Below are 23967 nucleotides of genomic sequence, written 5' to 3'. Positions count from 1 at the left end.
CCCGGTTCAGGCTGTCCTCATGTGTGCGGAACTTGGCTATCAGTTTCTGCTCAGCAGGACGACAAGCCCTCCATATACACAGGATCTGCTCGGATGAGGAGGATCGCAACAGACACCTCCAGACGCTGAAAGATGCCCTTATAAGAACAGGATATGGCGCTCAACTCATCGATTGACAGTTCCGACGCGCCACAGCGATAAACCGCACCGACCTCCTCAGAAGACAAGCACGGGACACGGCGGACAGAGTACCCTTCTTCGTCCAGTACTTCCCCGGAGCAGAGAAGCTACGGCACCTCCTCCGGAGCCTTCAACATGTCATTGATGAAGACGAACATCTCACCAAGGCCTTCCCCACACCCCCACTTCTTGCCTTCAAACAACTGCACAACCTCAAACAGACCATTGTCCGCAGCAAACTACCCAGCCTTCAGGAGAACAGTGACCACGACACCACACAACCCTGCCACAGCAACCTCTGCAAGACGTGCCAGATCATCGACACAGATGCCATCATCTCGCGCGAGAACACCATCTACCAGGTCCACGGTACCTACTCTTGCAACTCGGCCAACGTTGTCTACCTGATCTGGTACATTGGGGAAACCATGCTACAACAATGGATGAATGAACACCGCTCAACAATCACCAGGCAAGACTGTTCTCTTCCTGTGGGGGAGCACTGCAGCGGTCACAGACATTCGGCCTCTGATCTTCAGGTAACCATTCTCCAAGGCAGCCTTCACGACACACGACAGCGCAGGGTCGCTGCGCAGAAACTGATAGCCAAGTTCCACACACGAGGACGGCCTGAACCAGGATCTTGGGATGATGTCACACTATCGGTAACCCCCACAGCTTGCCTGGACCTGCAGAATCTCACTGGCTGTCCTGTCTGGAGACAATACACATTTCTTTAACCTGTGCCTAATGCTCTCTCTCCCCTCACATTGTCTATATCTTTATGACTTGATTAGCTGTAAAGATTTGCATTCTAATCAGTATTCTGTAACTTGAGTTTGTGTCTCTGTCTGCCTTGTTTGTGAGCAGATTTCCATTCCATCTGACGAAGGAGCAGGATTCCGAAAGCTAATGGCATTTGCTACCAAATAAACCTGTTGGACTTTAACCTGGTGTTGTTAAAACTCTTACTGTGTTTACCCCAGTCCAACGCCGGCATCTCCACATCAGAACAAATGTGCCCAGGGAGGGAAGTGATTAAAATAGGGACAGAATACTTACCTCGCAGCTTGACCTGAGCTGTCCCACTGTCATTTTTAGTTGTGGGGTCTCAGAAGGCATTGAAAACACTGGCCACAGTCTGACAAGGGGACTGGACATAGTCTGACACGTGTCAAAGTCAGGGTTCTACAGTGCAATAGGACCCCAAGATGATTTTAATCCCAGATCATGTGTGTCACACGGTACACCAAACTCACCTGAGAAATCTGGGAGCAAGCAGGAATGTGATCATAGGAGGCTGAAGGCACATTTTGATAGTTTACTACAGGATCTAAGGGTCAGGAGAGTTCTCCGGGCTCCACAAGAAAAGCACAGGCCTCCCGTCTTTGGCCAAATAGCCTTGGGCTATAAATGTTAAATTTCAACCTCAATATTGTCTGCAGAACAGATTCTACATGACTGATCTTTTGAAGCATCTTTGGTTGGGCAGGAACCACATTGTGAGGTGGATCCTGGGCAGCATGGTGGCACAGTGATGAGCACTGCTACCTCACCAGGGACCCAGGTTCAATTCCCAGCTTGCATCACTGGTTGTGTGGAGTCTGCACATTCTCCCAGTGTCTGCGTTGGTTTCCTCAGGGTGCTCTGGTTTCCTCCCACAATCTGAAAGACGTGCTGGTTAAGTGCATTAGCTATGCTAGATTCTCCCTCCTGAACAGGCACTGGAGTGTGGTGATTAGGGGATTTTCACAGTAACTTCATTACAGTGTTAATGCAAGCTAACTTGTGACACTAACAAACAAACTTAAAAACTTCAAACTTATTGCAAAGCAAGAAGTGTCTTACTCTTAAAATGATTGGTCCTAATCATTACCGATAACAACTTGATCCTGCACAATCAGAGCTCAAATAGTTTTGCCCACACTAGCAAAGGCAATCCAAAATGAAATTAGATACATGACAACTTCACTGAAGAGTGACTAATTTAATGCCTATGCACTTATATTCTTAATGAGTGATTGAGTGAACAAGTGAGAGAGAAATGTTAAGCACTTACTCTTCAAGCACTTTCAGTCTTTCCCCTTTCTTAAAGTTCAGGTCATCTGAATGGTTTCCATCATATGGATACAAGGCAATAACTATTTTGCCATCAGTCTCTATATACAAATAGAAGATATATTAAAGTGATTGCAAAGTCAAAATAGAAAGAATGAATCCACATGGATACAAAGCTGCTAATAAATTTACCTTCAAACTTCTGAAACTTCTGGCCAGGTAAAAGATGAGAATCCTGGTTCGGAGCCTAAAACAAGACAAATATTCGAGAACAAAAATATATTTAATGTAGCTGATTATATAATCACCCCAATCTGCTTTGCATATGGATTCAAAAGAAATAATTCAAATTTTCAGTATGTTTCCTTGTTACACATGCAAGAAGTAACAATCTGCCCTCACGCGGAGTCAGAATTAAAAAGGAAAAGTTAAGTCACATGGCACCACAACTGCACAAGCTCAATCATTGTATCCATGGCAAATATTAGAAGGAAGGGAGTTACCAGATGCATTGAAAGAACACAAGAGAGAGTAGGCTTTATATACTTTAAAAAGTAAATGCAATCATTTTATTATTTTATAATATATTATTATATAAAATATATTTTTCACTGCATAGATTATTTCCTTCTTCACCCAAAAACCTTCCAACAATTGTGTTTTAATTGCCATAGATCTGATAAAAGCTTCTCGTGCAAGTTTCCCAGCAGACTAGGAGAATATAGAACAATATTAAATTTAACAGAAGTGCAGAAAGTTTAAGGTAATTTTTTTTTAAAACAACAATTTACTCTGGATCAATGATCAAATCATGGGTAATGTGGATGAACTAGTGTTGTAATCATTTGTGTAACAGTATCAGCTCCAAAGATTACCATTAGAAATCTCGGAACTATAGAAAAAGAGAGACTACATTATTGTCTTCTAGCATGCACGTGTTCAACGCTTACAGGCAAAGCAAAATCTTATTAAATATTATCTGAAATTATACAAGTCAAGGGAACCTTCTGGGAGTATCAAAAACTCTCTTTCCGGGCAGTACACAAGTCTTTGATGTGAGGAATTATTAATAAATATAGCTTATGAGGTATAACCAAAGAAGCAAGTAGAACTTGAAGAAACTACACTATATTAATTATATTCAGAAAAGTGAAGGAAGTCCTACTTCCATTGTGTTGAGTCTTGGTCAGGCGCCATCTGCAATATTGCATCCAATTTGGGCAGCACACCTCAGGAAGGATATAGTGGCCTTGGCAGGGGTGCAGCACAGATTCACCAAAATGATATCAGGGCTTTGAGGGATCAGGATAGGTCACATACATGTAGTTTGGATTTCCATGACTGTGGAAGACTGAAAGGGAAATCTGACCAAGGTGATGAAAACGTTACAAAGAATCGTGAAGTGCAGAAGAGGTTTACAGAAATGGTTCCAGGGATAAAAAGCTTCAGTTATGAGAAAAGATTGGAGGGGTTGCAACCGTTCTCCTTGAAGAGAAGAGGGAAATTTGACTGAGACGTTCAAAATCACGTGGGGGCTGGACAGAGTAGATAAGGAGAAACAGTTCCCGCTTGTAAAAAGGTCAAGAACAAGAGGGCACAGATTGAAAGTGATTTGCAAAAGGAGCAAATGTGCTGTGAGAAGAAACTTTTACAGAACACATGGTTTGGGTCTAGAATGCACTGCCTGGAAATGAGGCAGAGGCATGTTCAGTCGAGGCATTTAATGAAACAATGTGCAGGGATACAGGAAAACATAGAATTTAGGAGCAGGAGGAGGCCATTTGGTCCTTCAAACCTGCTCTGCCATTCATCACAATCATGGCTGATCGTCCAACTCAATAGCCTAATCCTGCTTTCTCCCCATAACCTTTGACCCCATTCGTCCTAAGCGTTATATTTAGCCGCCTCTTGAATACGTTCAACGTTTTAGAGGCAAGAGAATGACACTAACTCATGATGCTCCTTTGGAGAACTGGTACAGGCACCATGGGCCAAATGGCCTCCTTCTGCAATATAATAATTGTGAAATCACTTCCTCTGTTGGGAGGATAAAGAATATGGACATCATTTTAAAATTAGAACCAGGCCATTTGGGAGGGAATTCAGCAAGTAAAATGTAGTGGAAATCTGGAACTCACTCCATCAAAAAAAGCTGTGGATGCTGGAGGAATTGGAATTTTTAAATTGGAGAGTAATGAACTTTAGTTGCATGAAGGTTGAGGGATCTGGAGTTAAATGGGGAAATGAGGCACAGATCAGTCATGACCAAACTGAATGGCAAAGCAAGCTTGAAGCAGTAAATTATCCACTTCAGTTCTACATTTAGATAGCTAAAAGGAAAACCAAGCAACAACCACCTCACTGAGCTAAACACCGGAAGAGAGTGGTGCAGTCAACTGTTTCGAAGGCTGGGGAGGAGGTGAAGTGGGGAATAGTGCACCACGGTCAGTCACAGAAGGTGTCATTTGTAACTCTGATAAGGACTCATTGTTGTGGGAGAGGCAGAAGCCAGGCTGGAGCAATTCAAGTCTGGAAACACGGAGACACGTTTCACGGTAGAGAGATTAAAAAGTTAACAAAAGCCTTTGAAGACAAAGGGAGATTAGAGACACGGAGGTAAATTTTTTAGACAGGTGGGTTGAGGTTGGATTATTTAAGAACAGGGAGGGAAAAGGCAGTTTGAAAATCCTAGGAGAGGAAACCATTTATCACTTAGTAAAGGGGCAATGGAACAAGAAGTGGGTCTTATGGATGAGATAAGATCAGAAAGGGGCATGAAGAGAAACTGAGAAAGGTGCATGTTTGAGTCGTGCACAAAAGGGAGCAGTTGGGGGGGGGGGGGGGGGAATATTTTAATATCTAGATCAATACATGAAATACTCATGACATTTGTTTCAAATAAAATACAACACTAGTTATTAGTGATGAAAAGATGATTGGTAAATAAGGTAAATTAGACAAATCAGAAGTTTTAGTTCATAGAATTGTGATCAGGGCAATGGATTTTTCAAATAAGTCAGTCATGCATGTATCCAGCTTTGTGCCATGAGGTGTCCCTTCACTACTTACTGGCACTTGTGTATTGGATGTGGGATCTCGCACATAAATAGTTGGTTCAGATTTACGTACTGGTTTTTCCTTCAATTCTTTTGGTTCTTCAGTGAAGTTCTTTGACTTTATACATCCCATATTTTCTGTAAAAGAACACAGTGGTAAAATTCTCTCAAAACTCACTCATGTGGCTATGCATTCAACAAACAAAGTCTACTGTCATTCTTTGATGAACACTATAGGAATGATATTAGTCTTGGTCAGTAATGGAACCCCCAGTAATGGTTGGTTAGCTCAGTTAGCTGGATAGCTGGTTCATGGTTTAGAACGATGCCAACATCACGGGTTCTGTTCCCGTACCACTGAGGTTACTCATGAAGACCTCACCTTCTCAATCTTGCCCCTCCCCAGAGGTATGACGACCCAAGGCTGAATCTCCACCAGTCAGCTCTCAGATCGAAAAGCAGCCTATGGTCCTCTGGGACTATGGCAACTTCCAATGGAACTCCAAGTGTCAGTGCGGACTCGATGGACTGAAGGGCCTCTTCTGCGCTATATGATTTTATGATGTTAGATAAGCTACTGGCTTGCTATTGCCCAAGATCAGCTTCACCATCTTTGTACATTAAAGACCCTTTTCTCAAAATATGTGAAGAACCAAAGATTTACCAGTTACAATTATTTAAAATTTCACATCCATTTTTGCTATTCCACCATATTTGCAAAATACAAAATTGACAATCAGATCTTCAAAGTTGCGGTTATTCAATCTACTCAGCAGCAGATCTTGGGTAGGTGGCAATTTAAATCCTGCAAAAAATCAGAGCATCCCCTCATGCCATCTTAACTTTCTGCCCTCTCACTTTAAAATTGACATCTTGATCTTGTTCTTACTCTTGTACTCCTCAATAAGAATGAATCTATTCAGCAATGGGGTGTTCAAATCAAGGAATGCAGATGCCAAGCACCTCAATATTGAATTTTTGTACTAGGAGGTCAGGGAGTAAATGTGGAGTGGTTCTTCTTCCCAAAAATCGTAATCAGTTTTAGCTCCAAAGCTTGGGCAGTTTTATTTGTACAAGGTAGCATGTATTGTGACTATTTACAGTTTAAGCAACTTGATCCGAAGTAGGCAGGTGGGAATATGAAACTGCAGTATTACCTTCAGTTAATATGAACTAGCCTCATGCATTTTCACCAAAGATCAGCCATCTTTTTCATAATTGCATTCTAAGCTCTAATATTCATTGCGTTTACAAAGAGAAAGCAACCAGTGAAGTTCTGTGATCCTGGTTACATTATCTTTTCATTGAACAGTGTCCCATCTTATGCTATTACCCCCAGGTTCAGACCTGCTTCCCCGTCCCCTCCCCTCTTCAATTTCCAAGTAATAAGAACACTGGTATAGTATGGTCATCTTACTCAAACAGAACACCTTTCACACATACATATCTTTTAATCTTTCATCACTGTTTTCAGTTCCTTTACAAATCCATTTTTAGGTCGCAAGTTTTTTTTAAAAACATGTGCGTTGAGGATATCATCAGCCAAGCTACAGTGGTCAGGTTCAGAATATGGGTTGATTATAGTTCTAATTTAAATTAGTTAAACAATAATGTAGTTTAGAATGGAGATAGAAAGTAAAACAAAACCATGCAAGATTATTATTTCTTCTTTCCAGCCTTGATGCTTTGTGATTAGGCAGTCAATATAAAATGTCATTCTTGGCTTTCCACTGATGTGGCCAGAGTATGTATCTGGTGTAAAGGAAATTGCACCAGAAAGCTGAAAAATCAATGGGCAACATTAATCGCATGGAAAAGCTTGCCAGCTTATGACAGCAATGCTGAGTTGCTGCATTCCTCTAAATATGTGCTGGATCCATTTCTGAGTGGGAGGAGGGAGGAGGAAGAAATCACAAAAAAAAAGTAGGTATCTTGGAACAAACCAGGCCCAATGTCCTCTCCTGGATGAACTTCAATTGCCTAATGGTTCAGAGAGGAATTTTACACTTTGTTTCCCCCCGTAAATTAAAAAAAAAACAGCTTCTTTTAGCACAGCTGGGGTAGGTGGGAAATGTGTGCATCACAACTGTGTAGAACAGGTTAGATGGCTCAGCGGGTCCCTTTTGTCTGTTATTTTTGTATGTTTGTGCATTCGGAATTTGATTATTTTCTCTGCAGAATGGATGATGTATTCTCCACAGAACAGTGTTTAAACATTATGGACAGAATTCTCTGAACTCAAAGTGTCATAATGACGACAATAACGGCATGATCTGCGCCGGTCTCTCAGGCGCGCTGTTGGGGGGGGGGGGGCTAAATATGCTGTTGTGAGAGGGCACCCCGATCTCACAGTTTAATGGGAGGTCCCCTCTCCCCCGAAACAAAAAAATAAAATCGGTAAATCCCCTAGGCCCCTCCATGACATGGGTCACTGGCATCTGGGCTCTCACAATATGTCCCCCCCCCCCCCCCCCCCCGCCCCGCCCAAATGACCCATCCTGTCATAACCCTGACTCAGGCCCCACCCTCTTGGCACTGCCCCAGCACACTGGCAGTGCCCCATCTGGCACAGCCAGGGTGTCTGGTGGGCACTAGTGCTGATGTGGAGATGCCAGCGTTGGACTGGGGTAAACACAGTAAGAAGTCTAACAACACCAGGTTAAAGTCCAACAGGTTTATTTGGTAGCAAAAGCCACGAGCTTTCGGAACAGGCTGTCCCTTCGTCAGGTGGGTGGGAGTTCTGATTACAAACAAGGCACAAAGAAACAAACTCAATTTACATGAATAATGATTGGAATGTGAGCCTTTACAGCTAATCAAGTCTTAAAGGTACAGACAATGTGAGTGGAGGGAGCATTAAGCACAGGTTAAAGAGATGTGTATTGTCTCCAGACAGGACAGCTCGTGAGATTTTGCACATCCAGGCAGGTTGTGGGGGCGCAGAGTCGCTGAGCAGAGACTGATAGCCAGGTTCTGCACACGAGGACGGCCTCAACCGGGATATTGGGTTCATGTCACACTATCTGTAACCCCCACAACCTGAAATTGAGTTTGTGTCTTTGTGCCTTGTTTGTAATCAGAACTCCCACCCACCTGACGAAGGGACAGCCTGTTCCGAAAGCTAGTGGCTTTTGCTACCAAATAAACCTGTTGGACTTCTTACTGGGCACCAGGTAGACCCAGCAGGTGGACACTGCCAAGTCATGACCCGACCACCCAGGGCTTCAATGGGCTCTGAACCCCCCGGCGTGACCATCGCGCCAGAGACCAGTGATTATTCTCACTGTTATCATGCCGCACCCGAAGGCCGGAATCTTCCGTGCACTGGGATTTGAACACGTTAAGCATATTTAAATACGCTAATCAACCTCAACCCTTTCTGGGCATGATCCGGTTCATGCCATTAGAAAGAGGCTGGGAGACTCGCAAACTGTTTGGTGCCAGGCGTGAAACAGATTTTTAGGCCCACACGCTATTCTCCAGGCTCGGTGTGATCTGCTAACAGTGTGGGGAGGTCGGAGAATTGCCCCCACATTTGAAAGAAATTTAATTTTCACAAAATTTCTTAAAATGTGGACGTCACAGGGAGCATCCATTGAAGATGTCTATTGAATTAGATATATTGCAGTTTGCTAAATACTGTGGTTCACTGCCTACTTCAAATTGACACAATAATGGCCAACAGTCTCAGTCCCGGAGATGGCTGCTAAATAAATCACAGCCAAGGAAGGAGGAGAGGTTGGAGCTTTATTCACAGACCAACCGGAAAATCATTACGAGGAGGAAATCAACATCACACTCCTCCTACTGTTGGAGACAAAGGTCAGCTTGGACAGCAAGGTTTTAACAACAGACCTTGGCAAACAGCCCTGAGCTTGGAGCACAAAGCCAAACGATTCAAGATAGTTAATAGTGCAAAAGAAACAACACCAAAAATAGGCAAGTCAGCCACAATCTTGACAGGACATGTGATTTACTTCTTTTTCCATGTTTTGGAGGAGAGAAGGGAGATTGAGCCAAGTAAATGAAACTTGCTTTGAATGTTAGCATGTCTGAAATGATTATTTGGATCTCCCCTCTTCTCACAGAGTTCCTATATACCTTCAACTATATTGGAGCGGTGCATTGCATCAAAACTAGAAAGAGATGGAATACAATCCAAAAGATATTACATGGATTCTCCATTTTAAATAAGACAGTGTAAAGCAGGGGTCAACATCCTATGGCCTGCTAGTATAACATGGAACCAACTATGACGCTTTGTCATTCGGGGGGTGGAAAAAAAGAGGTCTGAGAATTTAAAAACAGCATGAGGGGGGAGAAGTCCAGATATTAAGTTGTATATTTTCAGTCACGTAACTGAATTCTTAACTACTTCTTCTGAATTTTGAAGTAGTTTGGTTCTTTGGCTTGAAAAGGTTGCCGATCCGAGAGATAAAGCATTGATCCTGATTATTGAGAAAATTTGAGATCTAAGTGTCCTAAAATTATTCAAACATCTGATCCCCAACAATTGGAAAACATAGTTATACCTTGACACTACTGTTTTTAATAACTTGCTTTCTAATTAATGTCTTTTATAATTAAGATTCTCATTCAAACTTAAAAGCCTCCATTGCCTCAGTCTTCTGTATAATCACCTCCAGCCCTACAACCCTCGTTCACAGGATGTGAGCAGTGTTTCCGAGGCCAGCATTTATTCCCCATTCCCAATTGTCCTCGAGGGGGAGGGGAGCTGCCAGCTTCTCAAACCACTGCAGTCCACGTGGGGTAGGTACACCTGCTGTGCTGTTAGAAAGGAAGTTCCAAGAATTTGACTCAGATACAGCGAAGGAATGGCTATATAGTTCCAAGTCAGGATGGCATGTGGCAACTTAAGGTGGATGGGCCAAACAGCCTCCTACTGAGATGGTGCTCCCATACATCAGTTTCCCTCCTCTTTCCCAGCTCATAGGTTTTGAAGTTGCTAATTGAAGGAGCCTTGGTTAGTTACTGTAGTGAATCTTATAGATGAGGCATACTGCTGCCACTGTGCATTTGGTGATGGACACTGTATTTAAGGTGGTGAATTGGGTACCAATTGAGTGAGCTTTGTCCTGGATGGTGTTGAGCTTCTTGTGGTGTTGGAGCTGCATTTATCTAACCAAGATGGGAGTATTTCATCACATTCTTGACTTGTGCCTTGTAGATGATGGACAGGCTTTGGGGAGTCATGAGGTGAGCTAACCTGCCACAGGATTCCCAATCTGACCTGCCACAGTATTTAAATGCTTTGCCCAATTTAGTTTCTGGTCAATGGTGACTCCCAGATGGGGAGTCCAGTGATGGCAATGCAACTGAATGTGGAGGGAGATGGTTAGATTCTCTCTTGCTGAGAATGGTCATGGCCTAACACTTGTGTGGTATGAACGGTTCAAGTAAGCAGCTCACTACCAATTTGTAAGGAGGCAATAAATACTGGCAGATCCAGTGACACCCACAAATCATGAATTAATATTTAAAAAATTAAGGAACTGTAACAGAATATAGCAAGGTATCACTATGTGAACTCATTTACAACCCTGAAGATAAAATTCAGTTTAAATGCACTTGCAAAAAAAACCCAAACCTCTCCTCAGGTATAGACCATTTCCCATAGTGATAACTAAATGGACCCTCTTACCAAGGGATGTTGGTATCGTTGTGCTAAGACATTGCCACCTTAACATAGTTCTCAGTGGCAAAAGGCAGCCTGCCACTGGCCGACAGTGGGATCTTCAGGTCCTGCCACCGTCAATGGGATTTCCCCTGGAATCCACCCTATACCGTTGGAGAAATCGGGTGTGCTGTTGTCGAGACTGGAAGATCCTGCTGGAATGAACAGCCAGTAAATCCTACCGACTATCTTTGAAAGAGATTGAAAGTGGAGTGATATTAATTTGAGAAATTTCTTGTTAGCATACATGGATCAAGGCAAGTCTGTAACCCAATCATTGCCTTCCAGTCTGGCAAAGAGGAATTAATCAGTGCACAACCTTGAGTGAGCCTCATGTGCACCCGAATTCTATTAATTATGCACACTAGAAAATGGTGGTTCAGTGGAGTTTGCAAGTTAATTTGATGAAAACAGCTTGTTTTTTTTAAAAATCCAGGATAAGACATCTATCACACTTAGTGGAAGAGGGAAGTGGGAATTGGGAGTGTTAAAATCTGTGTCAGGCTCAGAATTCCTGCGGCGTTGGGGGTTGTGCCTTGGTTGCAGTACAAAATATGTCTGATTATTGAGGGGTGACAAGTGGTTCACTGATGCAAGTATCAAAATAAAAAATGTATTTTGCTATACTTTTATGGAGTGTATGTTTGAGTGGAAAAGGACAGGAGAGAAGCGAATGGTGCCACAACCAAATATGTTCAAAAATAACTCCTTCAGACACTAAGACTCGAGTCCCTTATGAGAACAGTTTGCAGATGTGACCGCAAACTGCCACATGACAATTGCCTCAGCAAGTATTGAGCTACACTGCTGATAATTATTCAAGCAAATTTGTTCAATTCATTCTATTTGCCAGCAATCACCCAGACCAGTTTAGTGAAATGAATACACCCAGCCATCTAGCAAATGACTAAATTATACTTTTTTTTTTACACAACTCAATTGTTTTCTTTCACAAAATAATCTGTCACTTGAGTTGGCCGACAGTCCTTACCTCCCGTTTTCTCCACACAACATTAACCTCAATAGTTCCAGGGATGAGAAACTTCAATCAATTAGAAGGATAGATTGGAGAGGTTGGGGCTCAGTCCACACCAGCCATCAAGCACCTAGCTATTCTAATCCCATTTTCCAGTAGTTGGCCCTTGGCCTTGTACGCTATGGCAAATCAAGTGCTCATTTAACTACCTCTTAAATGTTGAAGATTCCTACCTCTCCCACCCTTCCAGGCAGAGAGTGTTCCAGATTTACACCACCCTCTGGGTGAATTTTTTTTTCCTCATCTCCTATAAATATCCTGCCCCTGAACTTAAATCCATTCCCCCTGGTTATTAACCCTTCACTAAGGGGAAAGTTCCTTTCTTTCCACCCCTTCTATGCCCTTCAATTTTATACCTCAAATCAGGTTCCCCAAGGAAAACAACCCCAGCTTATCCAGTCTCTCAAATGGAGTTGAAACATCCCAGCCCAGGTAGCATTTTGGTGAATCCTCTCTGTGCTCCCTCCAGTACAATCACATCCTTCCTATAGTGTGGCAACCAGATCTGCAAACAGTAATCCAGCTGGGGCCTAACGGGTGTTTTATAAAGCTCCATCGTACTTTTATACAGCTCCATCATAACCTCTCTTCTCTTATAGTCTATGCCTCAGCTCAAAGGCAACTACCCCATTTACCTTCTTAACCAACTTGTCCACCTCTCCTGCTGTCTTCTGGGATCAATGTCCATGCACACCATGATCTCTCTGATCCTCCGTACTTCCGAGGGTCCGACCATCAATTGTATATTTCCTTGCCGTAATGCAAATGCATTACCTCATACTGAGGTTAAATTCTATTTGCCACTGTTCTGCCCATCTATAATGTGGAGATGCCGGCGTTGGACTGGGGTGGGCACAATAAGCAGTCTCACAACACCAAGTTAAAGTCCAACAGGTTTATTTGGAATCATGAGCTTTTGGAGCGCTGCTCCATCAGGATTCAGCTGATGAAAGGAGCAGCACTCAAAGCTCGTGATTCCAAATAAACCTGTTGGACTTTAACCTGGTGTTGAGACTTTTTACTCTGCCCATCTATATCATCCTGTAATCTAAGGCTTTGCTCCTCACTATTTACCACACTATCAACTTTGTCATCTGCAAATTACTTATCATATCTCCTACATTCATGTCGTTAATCTACACTATAAACAACAAGGGACCCAGCACTGATCCTTGCAGAACACCACTGGACACAGGCTTCCATTCACAAAAACAACCTTCGACCATCATTCGCTGCCTCCTGCCAAGAAGCCAATTTTTGGTCCAGTTTGCCAAATTGCCCTGGATTCCATGGGCTTTTAGCATCTTCATCAGCCTCCCATGTGGGACCTTGTCAAAAGCATTACAGAAATTAATGTAGACTACATTAACTGCACTGCCCTCATCTACATACCTGATCACCTCCTCAAAAAATTCAATCAAATTTGTAAGACATGATATTCCTTTGATAAAACCATACTATCTTTGATTAATCTTTGCCTCCCCAAGTGGAGATTAATTCTGACCTTCTGAAGTTTTTTTCAATAGTTCCCTATCATTGAAGTTAAGACTCACTGGTCTGTAATTTCTTAGTTTTTCCCTGCTTCCCTTCTTGAATAATGGTACCACGTTTAGCTGTCCTCCAGCACCTTTCCTGTGGCCAGAGAAAATTTGAAAATTGCCAGAGCCGCTGCAATCTCCTCCCTTGCTTCCCACAGCAGGCTGAAATACATAGTATGTGAACCTGGCGATTTATCCACTTTTAGGCCCGATACAATGTTAAGTTGTCCAAGTAAATCACAATGCCCCAGCCTGATTTCTATACCTACATCATAGTGAACATAAATGCAAAGTACACATTTGAAACCTCACCTATGTCTTCCACTCCACACACAAATTGTCACAATTTGTCTCCAAGGGGCCCTACTTTCCCTGGTCATATTTCTGCTCTTAATATACCTATAAAATTGGGACTTTTCTCTTGGAGAGAAAGCTAAGAGGAGATTTGATAGAGATGCTCAAAAGCATGAGGAGGTTGAACTGGTAGGGAGAAACTATTCCTACTCATAAAAGCATCAAGAACAAGAGGGCAAAAGAAGCAAAATGTGATGCGAGAATAAACTTTTTTTTTACACTCGAGTGGTTCAGGTCTGAAATGCAGTGCAGTAGAAGCAGGTTCAATCGAGGCAAACAAGAGGGCATCAGATGATTACTTGAATAGAAACAATGTGCAGGGGTACGAGGAAAAGGCAGGGGAGTGGTACTAAATAATGCTTTCATTCGGAGAGCCAGTGCAGAAATAATGGGCCAAAATAATGCGCTTTAACAATTCTAAGATTCTGTTCATTGTTAGTATGTAACTATGTATAGTTCCCAGATTACTAGCATGCATTTACTTTCTTTTCCAACAGAGCCTAACTATTTGCAACACAATCTTTACTTGCTATCCCTGCTCCTCTATCTCAGGTCAAAATCTTTGACTTCATAAATTCAGACAGACAGTCTTGAGGCTTGATAGTTCTTTCACATCTTGATCTGTCACATTTGGAGGAATGGCTGCAATACTCTGTTTCCGGTACTTGATTATTTGCATTTGATCTGTATTTTGTGTTTGAGTTGCCTTTTGTCTTTATCAAGACTGTGGGTTTGTTCAGTTCTTTCTGTAGGGACTGTTCATTCCTTGAGTGGACGCAAGTTTCTCTTTCCGTGGTGTCTGCCATGTTCTTAGACATGAATGTTTCACACCTCATTTCCACTTGTTTCACAATCTCAGTCAAACATTTCTTTGCTGCTTTATTCTTGGGCCAGTTTGCAAGCTTATTAATCTTTCCATTCAGCTCAGCTGGTTTTTTTTTTGAGTGCCTTGTGAATTTACATTTTACAATCTTATTTCTGTTTCTTTCCTTTGTCTGCCCTTGGTCCTTCATATTGGATTCAGTAGTTGGTCTCTGGTGAAATCTCACTTGTTTCAGTTCTGTAATCGAGCTACTCATGGTTTCATTATCCGTTCACAGCTTGGAAAGTTCTATGGTTTTCCTTTCAATGCCATCTCACTCAACTGCTTCATCTCTTTCTTGTAGCTTTCAGCTTCCTCCTGGAATATTGAATATTACAGTGTCTAGTCTGCCAACTGATTCTTCAGAGTGATGCTTAATTAATTTTGCATCTCTGTAATTTCCTAGAGGAATAAACTTTGACCTGAGGAACTGTTATAGCATTTGAAAGTCTATCAACAGGTTTTGCGTGTGAAGCTAGTTTGCTTCATTGAGTTCTTATAATTCAGCCCTTTAGTTTCTACTGCTCTGCTTCCATTTTGCTGTTTAAAGAGACAATCTCTTCATGTTGCTGAATGGTCATGCATTCAATCCTGAACGACAATTAATGGTTTTATTTTCTTGTTGACCTCTTGCCAAATTACTCTGCATTTCAGCACATCTTGTGCTTTGAATCTTCTAGTTCAGCTTGAATGTGAACTTTTTACTGTAAAACAGCATTATTGACTTTTTGCACACTTCGCTTCTTCCGAGTTACCTCAGATAGCTTTCATTCATTCATAGCCATCTGCACACTCTGCACTGCCACCTGCTGTGGCAGTTTGGGTATGTCAGTACTTTCAAGAAATTATTGAACCTTTTGGCTGCTTCTCAGCTATTTCTTCTTGACCAAAACTCTTTGGCTTGTGAAATTCATTGCACTGGCATGGATGGCAACCATCTTGTGGTTGACTTGGATCATAGTTCCCTCCTTTGCGTCCCTTGGCTCCCTTAGCGCTTTATTGGCAATTGCCCTTTCTGCGCTCTTTTCATTTCAGTCCAAGGCCCTTTTCTTTTGCTTTAAATGTCGTTGCGTCTTTAAGGCCATGAGTGCAGTAGCCATTTTTTTTCCCCCACATTCAGGCTGTCTGTTGACACTCTGTGCCATGGAGGTGCCCATGTTTTTCAGGTTTGGCTGGGCTTCATGGTGATTTTGGGTCTCCTGCTTTCAAACTTTTCAAAGCTGTTAGAATTGCAGCAATTCTTCTCTGAACGATTTTTAAAGTTATTTTTCTTTTAACTCTGCAGAAACCTTCCTCTTTTGTTTGAATGTCTGTGCTCGAGTTTCAGCAGACTGTCCAGCGATCAGCCACTTTGTTTTAAAAGACTGTTTACTGTTAGTCTTTAACTATTATAGATTCCAGGCTTGCATGGTGCTTTTGCCATTCCGGGAGGCTTCTTTCAGAGTGTTCTCTCTGGACTGCTGAGTTGATTACGATGTGACTCTGGTTCACTAATATGTCCTTTAGGAAAGAAGGAAATCTGCTGTCTTTACGTGGTCTGGCCTACATGTGACTCTCAACTGTCCTTCAAGGGAAACTAAGGGTGGGTAATAAATTCTGGCCAACCAGCAACACCCATGTCCCATGAATTAATAAAAATAGGCACATAATACACTTCTTCAGCTAATACATTTTGGTGGTTTGGAGGGGTTAGGGTTATTTTAAAAACAAATGCTATCTAAAAATACACACCAAATTTCAAAAAAGTCCTCTGGGCAAAAATGTCCTTTTGCAGCATCTTCCTAGCTTCCAAAACATAAAAATCATTTATTTTTCCATCGTAGTGGCCATATTTAAAAATAGAGACTAATGATGTGCAGCAGGAGGGCAAAAAAAATTGAAAGGTCTTCCCTTCAGTTCTAGATCACTTACACTTAAGTAGAGGTATTTTTTCCTTCAAGTGGTTAGTGGCTTTGTACTTTTTGATTCAGTTTAAAGTTACATGGATTGAATGAATGTAATGTTCAAAAGGCAGATCCTAAAAAAGTCTCAAAAATATTTTCCATAGAAGTTCCACAAAAACTTTGACGAAAGTTCCTCTGATCTTTACCTGTAGGCAAGCAGGTGCAATGGACATCCTGTGGCACTACAGGAACATCAAAAGGAATTCACTGAACTTACACATCCATCAATGAAATAGCATTATTCATGAAAGATTTGAGTCATCTGGCAACATAAGTAGAGAGTGCTGAAAGAAAGAAACAATGAGCTGAATTTAATGTCCCACCAATGGCAAGTTTGGTCAGGGGCTGAGAGTGAGGCAGTAATGGAGATCGAGAAGGTAGAAGTGGAGGAGCCTCAATATTTCCAATTGTCCAACAGGTTTGAGGTCCTTGCAGCCGGTATGGACAAAAGCTTTAAGGTGGATAAGCTAACTTGACCATCACATCTTGGTACAAGATAGCCATTCAAGCAGGGGCAGTTAATAGGAACTTAATGGTAGTAGGAGATAGTTGTAGTCAGGGGGATAGACAATTCTCTACAGCCAAGAGTGCAGATCAAGAAGGCAGAGTTGCCTGACTGGTGCCAGTGTTTGGGACTTTTGCTCTGGGCTGGAGAAGAGTTGGGGCCGGGGGGGGGGGGTCAAATTAAAAAAACACAAAACCTTAAAAAGATAATAACCTGTCAATTAATTCATTGTGTCATGAGCAATTTATTTTTATTCATTCAAGGGATGTGGTTTCGCTGGCAAAGCCAACATTTCTTGCCCATAAGAAAGTGGTGGTGAACTTTCTTCTTGAACCACTACAGTCCGTGTGGAGTAGGTGCAGCCACAATGTGTGAGGGAGAGAGTTCCAGGATTTTGATCCAGCGACAGTGAAGGAACAGCGATAGATTTCCAAGTCAGTATGGTGAGGACTTCCAGATGTTGGTGTTCCCAGGTATCTTCTGCTCTTGTCCTCTTGGTTGTTATGGGTTTGTAAGGTGTTGTCTCAGGAGTCTTGGTGAGTTCCTGCAGTGCATCTTGTACATTAGACTACTGCTGTTATTGGGCGATGATGGAAGGACTGAATATTAGTGGATGAGGTAGGGCAAATAAGATAAACGCATGGCTTCAAGATTGGTGTGGGAGAAATGAGTTTTTATTCAGGGGACACTGGCACCAGTACTGGGGAAAGTAGGACCTGTATTATTGGAAGCAGTCTTCACCTGAACTGTGCTAGGACCAGTGTTCTGTGAATTTTATAGCTAGGCTGATAGAGAGGGCCAAGCTTCAAGTGAGGGAAGGTGTGATAAAGTAAAGAGAAGACAAAGCAAGAGAGCAAGGTAATAATAAGAGCAAGTACAGTGTGTGGACAGAACATACAAAGAACAAAGAACAATACAGCACAGGAACAGGCCCTTCGGCCCTCCAAGCCTGCGCCGCTCCCCAGTCCAGGATTGAATCCTGAATCCAGGATCCCCGCCCAATTTTCCAGCCTATCTACATACCAATATCCTATCCACTGAGCTGTCCCTCACAGCTACGATGCTTTGTTCATTACAACCTATTAACTCACCCCCACCCCCCCATTCCAGACCATGTGATCTCCAGGGAGAGGCGAAAACCCAGAGTGAAAAACCCCAGGGCCAATATGGGGAAAAAAAAAATCTGGGAAATTCCTCTCCGACCCCCTGAGGCGATCGAAACGAGTCCAGGAGATCACAATGGCCCTGATCGGAAAATGCTTCCCAACCCGTCATTTCCACTTCCACGAACACCATATGAATTCCCTGCCCCCGAGACAGGTTCCCAACTATCCGCAGTCTCGCTCTGTACTGGCACCAGCAAGATGATCATAGAATGATACAAACATGTGTCAGCAGATAAGGCTATGGAGACTGAAAATAATCGAGACAGAGTTAAATCACCAGAAAGCACACAGCATTCGCAACAAGATAGATGAATTGACAGCACAAAGAGGTAAATAGGTATAATCTAGTTGCCATTATGGAGATGTGGCTGCAGTGTGCCCGATGCTGCAAATTGAAGATTCAAGAGATCCAACATTTTGAAAGGATAGGATAGACAAAAAGGAAAAGAATGTAGGGTAGCACTCATAATAAAGGATGAGATCAATATATTAGTGAAAGTTTGAGGTCACGTACCAACTGACTCAAGAACAGCTTCTTCCCTGCTGCCATCAGACGTTTGAATGAACTTACCTTGCATTAAGTTGATCTTTCTCTACACCCTAGCTATGACTATAACACTACATTCTGCACTCTCTCATTTCCTTCTCTATGAATGGTATGCTCTGTCTGTATAGTGCACAAGAAACAATACTTTTCACTGTATGTTAATTCATGTGACAATAATAAATCAAAACTTGAACCAAAAGATCAAGGTAGGGTACAATCTCACTGGCTCATCATGCCAGTCAATCGGCATGGTGAGCCAGTAAGATAGGGAGAGAGGTGAAACAAAATTGGATTTGTACCCGATTTCCCACCTCTCAATCTTGCTGGAGAAATCCTGGGCCTGAGGCTGATTTCAATATAAATGACATTTTTTACGCAATCGTCAGGCTCACCAACCTCAGTGCCCTCTTCGGTTGAGGATCACAGATGGTCCCCACCAACGGGGACCAGACACGATAGCCTCACCAGTGGGACAAGAGGCCATTGAAGCCTCCAGGATGGTTGGGGCAGGTGCGGGCAGTGCTCATGAGGCACTGCCACCCTAGCATCCTTGCACTGCCAAAGGGGCGTAGCCTGAGGAGGAGATCCATACGAGGGGAGGAAAGGTAGAACTCTGCAGGTGGGGCAGAGGGAGTGACAGATCTCCCAGTATTCTGAACACAGAGCATATTGGAAGATCTAGGAATGGTGCCCCTAGAGCTCAGCAGCTTAGGCAAGCATATTGCATAGCATGCAGTAAATTACCATTACTTACATCGCTGAAATAACTGGCTTGCCTTTCTTTTGAAGAAAGTCTGCCCGTAGAATCGGTTTGGGTAGAGCCAAGAAACAGCACATATTAGTAGAAGTTCTTTGTAGACCAAAGTAATGTAGGGCATCGTATAAATCAAAAAATTAGAGATGCATGTAACAAGGACAATACAGTAATCATGGGGGACTCCAATCTCCATATAGATTCCAATTAGCAGTGAGGATTTGGAGTACAAATTCCTGGGATCTAATAGCAATGGCTTTCTGGAACAGAATGTTGAGTACCCAATTAGTGAATGGGCTATTTTCGATTTAGCATTGTGCAATGAAAAAGGGCTCATTGATAATCTTATCGTAAGGAGGCTGTAGGAGAAAGTGGCCATAATATGTACAATGTTACATTATGAAAGTAATGTAGTTCAATCCAAAACTAGGGTAATTACTCTAAACTAAAGAAACTGTGAAGGTACGAGGAGCAGGTTGGCTGTGGTAGATTAGTAAATAACATTATAATAGGTATGATGATAGACAGGCAATGGCAAGCATTTAAAGAATTAATACATGATTTACAACAAATTTGCATTCCTTTGAAGCACAAAAACCAAATCATGACTAACAAGAGACAGTAAAGATTGCATTAGATCAAAGGAAAATGCTTAAGTTGCCAAGTAGTAAGCCCAAGGATTGGGAACATTTTAGAATGGAGCAAAGGAGAGCCATGAAACTTAGAGAAAATGGAATACAAGTGTAAACAAAAAGAAACATAGGAACAGAATGGTCTAGGTATGCAAAATGGATTGGCAAATACAAATGTGCACCCATTACACAGACAGGGGACTTTATAATGGGGAAATACAAAATGATAGAGAAACTAAACACATTTTCTGTCCACCTTCATGGAGGAAGATACAAAAAATCTCCCAGAAATACTAAAGGCCCAAGGGATAGTGAGAATACGGAATTAAAATAAATTAGTAAAAAAGGAGTACTGGATTAATTAATGGGCCTGGAAGTTAATAAATCCCCTTGACCCGAACAGTGGCAAATGGAATTTAACCCCAAAATGTGTGAGGTGATGCATTTTGGGAGGGCCAAGGCAAGATAATACAGAATGAACAGTAGAACGCCAAATACAGAGGACCAAAGGGACCTTGGGGTGTATGTCCATAGGTCCCTGAATGCTGCAGACTAGGTAGGCAAGGTGGTTAAAAAGGCATACGAGATACTTGCATTTATTAGCTGAAGCATAGAACATAAAGAGCAGGGAGATTATGATGAAAATAAAATGCTCGTTAGGCCACTGCTAGAGTACTTGCGCAGTTCTGGTCATCACACTATACAAAGGATGTGACTGCAGTAGAAAGAGTGCAGGGGAGATTTACCAGGATATTGCCTGGGCTGGAGCATTTCAGTTATAAGAAGAGGTTGGCCATGCTGGGGTTGTCGTCCTCAGAGCAGAAAAGGCTAATCAAGGTGTATAAAATTATGAAGGACATAGATAGGAAGAAACTTGTCCTCTTAGTAGAGGGGTCAATAACCAAATTTAAGGCAAGGAGGAAATTTAGAGGGATTTGAGGAAATACTATTTCACCCAGAGGGTGGTGAGTATCTGGAACTCACTGCTGAAAGGAATGATAGAGGCAGAACCCTCAACATTTAAGCAGCTTTTTGATGAGCACTTGAAATGCCATAGCATACAAGGTCACAGACCAAGTACAGGAAAATGGGCTCTGAGTCCATAACTCTGTGACCCAATTACTTACAATCCAGAGTGTTGAAAGGAAGAGGAGGAAAAACAGGGACCTACCTGTTAGCCTGACATCAGCAATAGGGAAAATGCCAGCATCTATTATGAAGTAGATGATAAGTGGACATTTAAAAAATGGTAGGGTTAGGAACAGTCAAAATTTATGAAGGGCAAGCCATGTTTGACAAACATGTGGGAGTTTCTTGTGGATGCAACTAGCAAAATAGATAAGGGGGAACCAGCGGATATGGTGTATTTGGATTTTCAGAACTCTTTCAATAAGGTCCTACAAGAGATTTGTAACCAAAATTAGAATGCATGGGATTGGGGTAACATACTAGCATGGATCGAGAACTGCTTAAACAGACAGAAAATATTTTTCACTCTCCACAGATGCATCCTGACAGAGTATTTCCAGCCTTTTAAATTATCTCTGCCACTGATGGTGAAAAAGAGAGGTCATGTATTTGGCACTGTTAGTCATATAGGGAGCAGTGGCATAGAGGTATTGTCACTGGACGAGTAATACAAAGACCCAAGGTCTGGAGACAGGGTTTGAATCCCACCACAGCAGATGGTGGAATTTGAATTCAATAACAAAAAAAAATCTGGGTTTAAGAAAAGGAACGATAAACATGAAGCCACTGTTAATTCTTGTTAAAAACCTACCTGGATACCCCCTTTTTTCTTGCAGCCTCACCAGTGGCCATCTGTACCGGTTACACAATACCGATACAAGTGGCCACTGGCAAGGCTGCAAGACGATTGGTAGTAGCTTCGGGAGATGGGCCGTTGTTCTCAACTGGACGGTTGTCCTGACAGCCAACTCTTAATTGGCCGGTAAATTGCCACACACAGGTTGCCCGCCAGTGGGAAACCATTTTTGCTTGAAGTAGGGCTACTTTTGAAAAATTCCAACCATAACCTCGGTCTTGTTGGCATTTTGTTAATGTTATCCAAGTCCTAATAATGTGTAAAAAAATGCTTCAACACTAGTCTGACTAATGGTGGATTTTTCTTTGAGGAAACAATATTCCAAATAGACCTAGGGAAGTCTTATGACATAATGGAGCCACATGATAGCATGTGTAGGATTTTCAAAAGGCTTCTGAATATAATACTATATGAAAGAAACCCATTACAAATTAAGGCCTGTGGCTATCAACACAAACACAGTCTAATAAAAGCTAAGTGAAAGGAAACAGTGAGACAAGGTACACCAAGCAGAGCAAATTCATGTGGGATTTTTCCTGTTTGAACATCTATGCAGTAGAGAAGAGGGGGGAAAGAATTTTGATGGGGTGATCCAGGGATTTCTTCTTTTTGCTGATAGACATTAATTATTTAATGAATACTGAAATTTTCAAATGGCACCAGTGCTCTGTGAGAATTGAGGAAGTGTACTGTGGATGGAGAACATATGTAAACTTTGAAAGGAGAGCCCCACTGGGCTTGGACTTGGGTGCCGATTGTAAATGAATGACTCATTATCACTGACATCTCAACCAGAGGAAACTGTCTTTCACTATTCACTAACACAACTAATTGGGGAAAAAACCCTCTTAAATATCATCCGGTAAAAATTGTCCCAGAATCTTGAGCCTTTCCTCTTAAATTCCATTGTTCATTACATTCCTGCTATGGTCTTCATAGGCAACATTTTATCTTGACAGACCTGCATGCAGTGACAAGGCTGGTAGTGGGTCAGCTGCTTGGTCAGTGGGCTTTGCAACTCAATTACAACATCAGCATCCAGTTTCCGGATTAAGATGCCCTGGAAAGATTTCTAATTAAAGAGAGCCCAGCAGGGTTCAGAATGGCTGACTGGTACATTGATTCCTGCGACTTCAGCAACCACAGAAATAGCAAGTGACCTGGAAAGGCTGACCTGGGATCTTGGTCTCTTACTCATGTGGGATTTGAGAAAGTGCAAGGAGGTGATCTTTGCCAAGGATGGGGGAAGAAGCCAGCCTCTCCAACCTGGACAGAAGTGGTTGAGAAAATGAGCAGGAGTGTGGTCCCGCCAGCCAGTTCCCAAAGAGGTTCCAGGAGCTCAGGAAGACAGGAAAGGTAAGTGGCCAAACACCTTCAGGTGCCTCTGACATTCCCAGCATGCCCTTGGACAGCACTCCACAGATCAACACACTATCACCACTCATTCCTCTTTTGCCAGGAACCTCACATCCCCATCTGGACAGCTAACACACACATGCACCCCTCCTTTTTATGTCATTTTACACCCATGTTCAGTCACTGTCCATAAACATCCTTCCTTCTGCACAATCCTTTTCTCACAACGCTGTTTTCCCTCCTTAGAGAATAGCGAGCAGGTTGAGGAAGCGATAATGAAACAAAGCCTCTAGTGATAGCCAACTTGCAGCTACCCGCATCGATGCCTACCTAGTTGGCTGGCAAGGAAATTTTGTTCCAGAAGGTTGCAAGTGTCAGTAATGGCTTGCTATCAAAGCCTGAACTATCTGAGCCACCGGTGTCCACACAGGTCGAGAGCTGATCCTCTGCCTATAAACAC

General features: G+C 42.4%; 1 protein-coding gene across 3 annotated transcripts in view; it reads right to left on the bottom strand.

Moving 5' to 3' along the window:
* lyn (LYN proto-oncogene, Src family tyrosine kinase) overlaps positions 1-23967 on the bottom strand; it is a 91482-nt gene that overhangs the window by 53043 nt on the left and 14472 nt on the right. For 2 of the 3 annotated variants that reach the window (XM_078216187.1, XM_078216186.1), the window contains exons 2-4: positions 5308-5432; positions 2431-2485; positions 2240-2339 (exon numbers count right to left, since the gene is read on the bottom strand). In XM_078216187.1, coding sequence (XP_078072313.1) covers positions 2240-2339; positions 2431-2485; positions 5308-5427 — 275 coding nt within the window. In that variant the 5' untranslated portion in view covers positions 5428-5432. The remainder of the gene's footprint in view (positions 1-2239; positions 2340-2430; positions 2486-5307; positions 5433-23967) is intronic. The other variant, XM_078216188.1, reaches the window with a different exon arrangement.

Source organism: Mustelus asterias, chromosome 7 (assembly GCF_964213995.1).
Source record: "Mustelus asterias chromosome 7, sMusAst1.hap1.1, whole genome shotgun sequence".
Classification (NCBI taxonomy): Eukaryota; Metazoa; Chordata; class Chondrichthyes; order Carcharhiniformes; family Triakidae; genus Mustelus; species Mustelus asterias.
The sequence above is the reverse complement of the archived record's forward strand: the minus strand, read 5'-3'. Positions and strand labels throughout refer to the sequence as shown.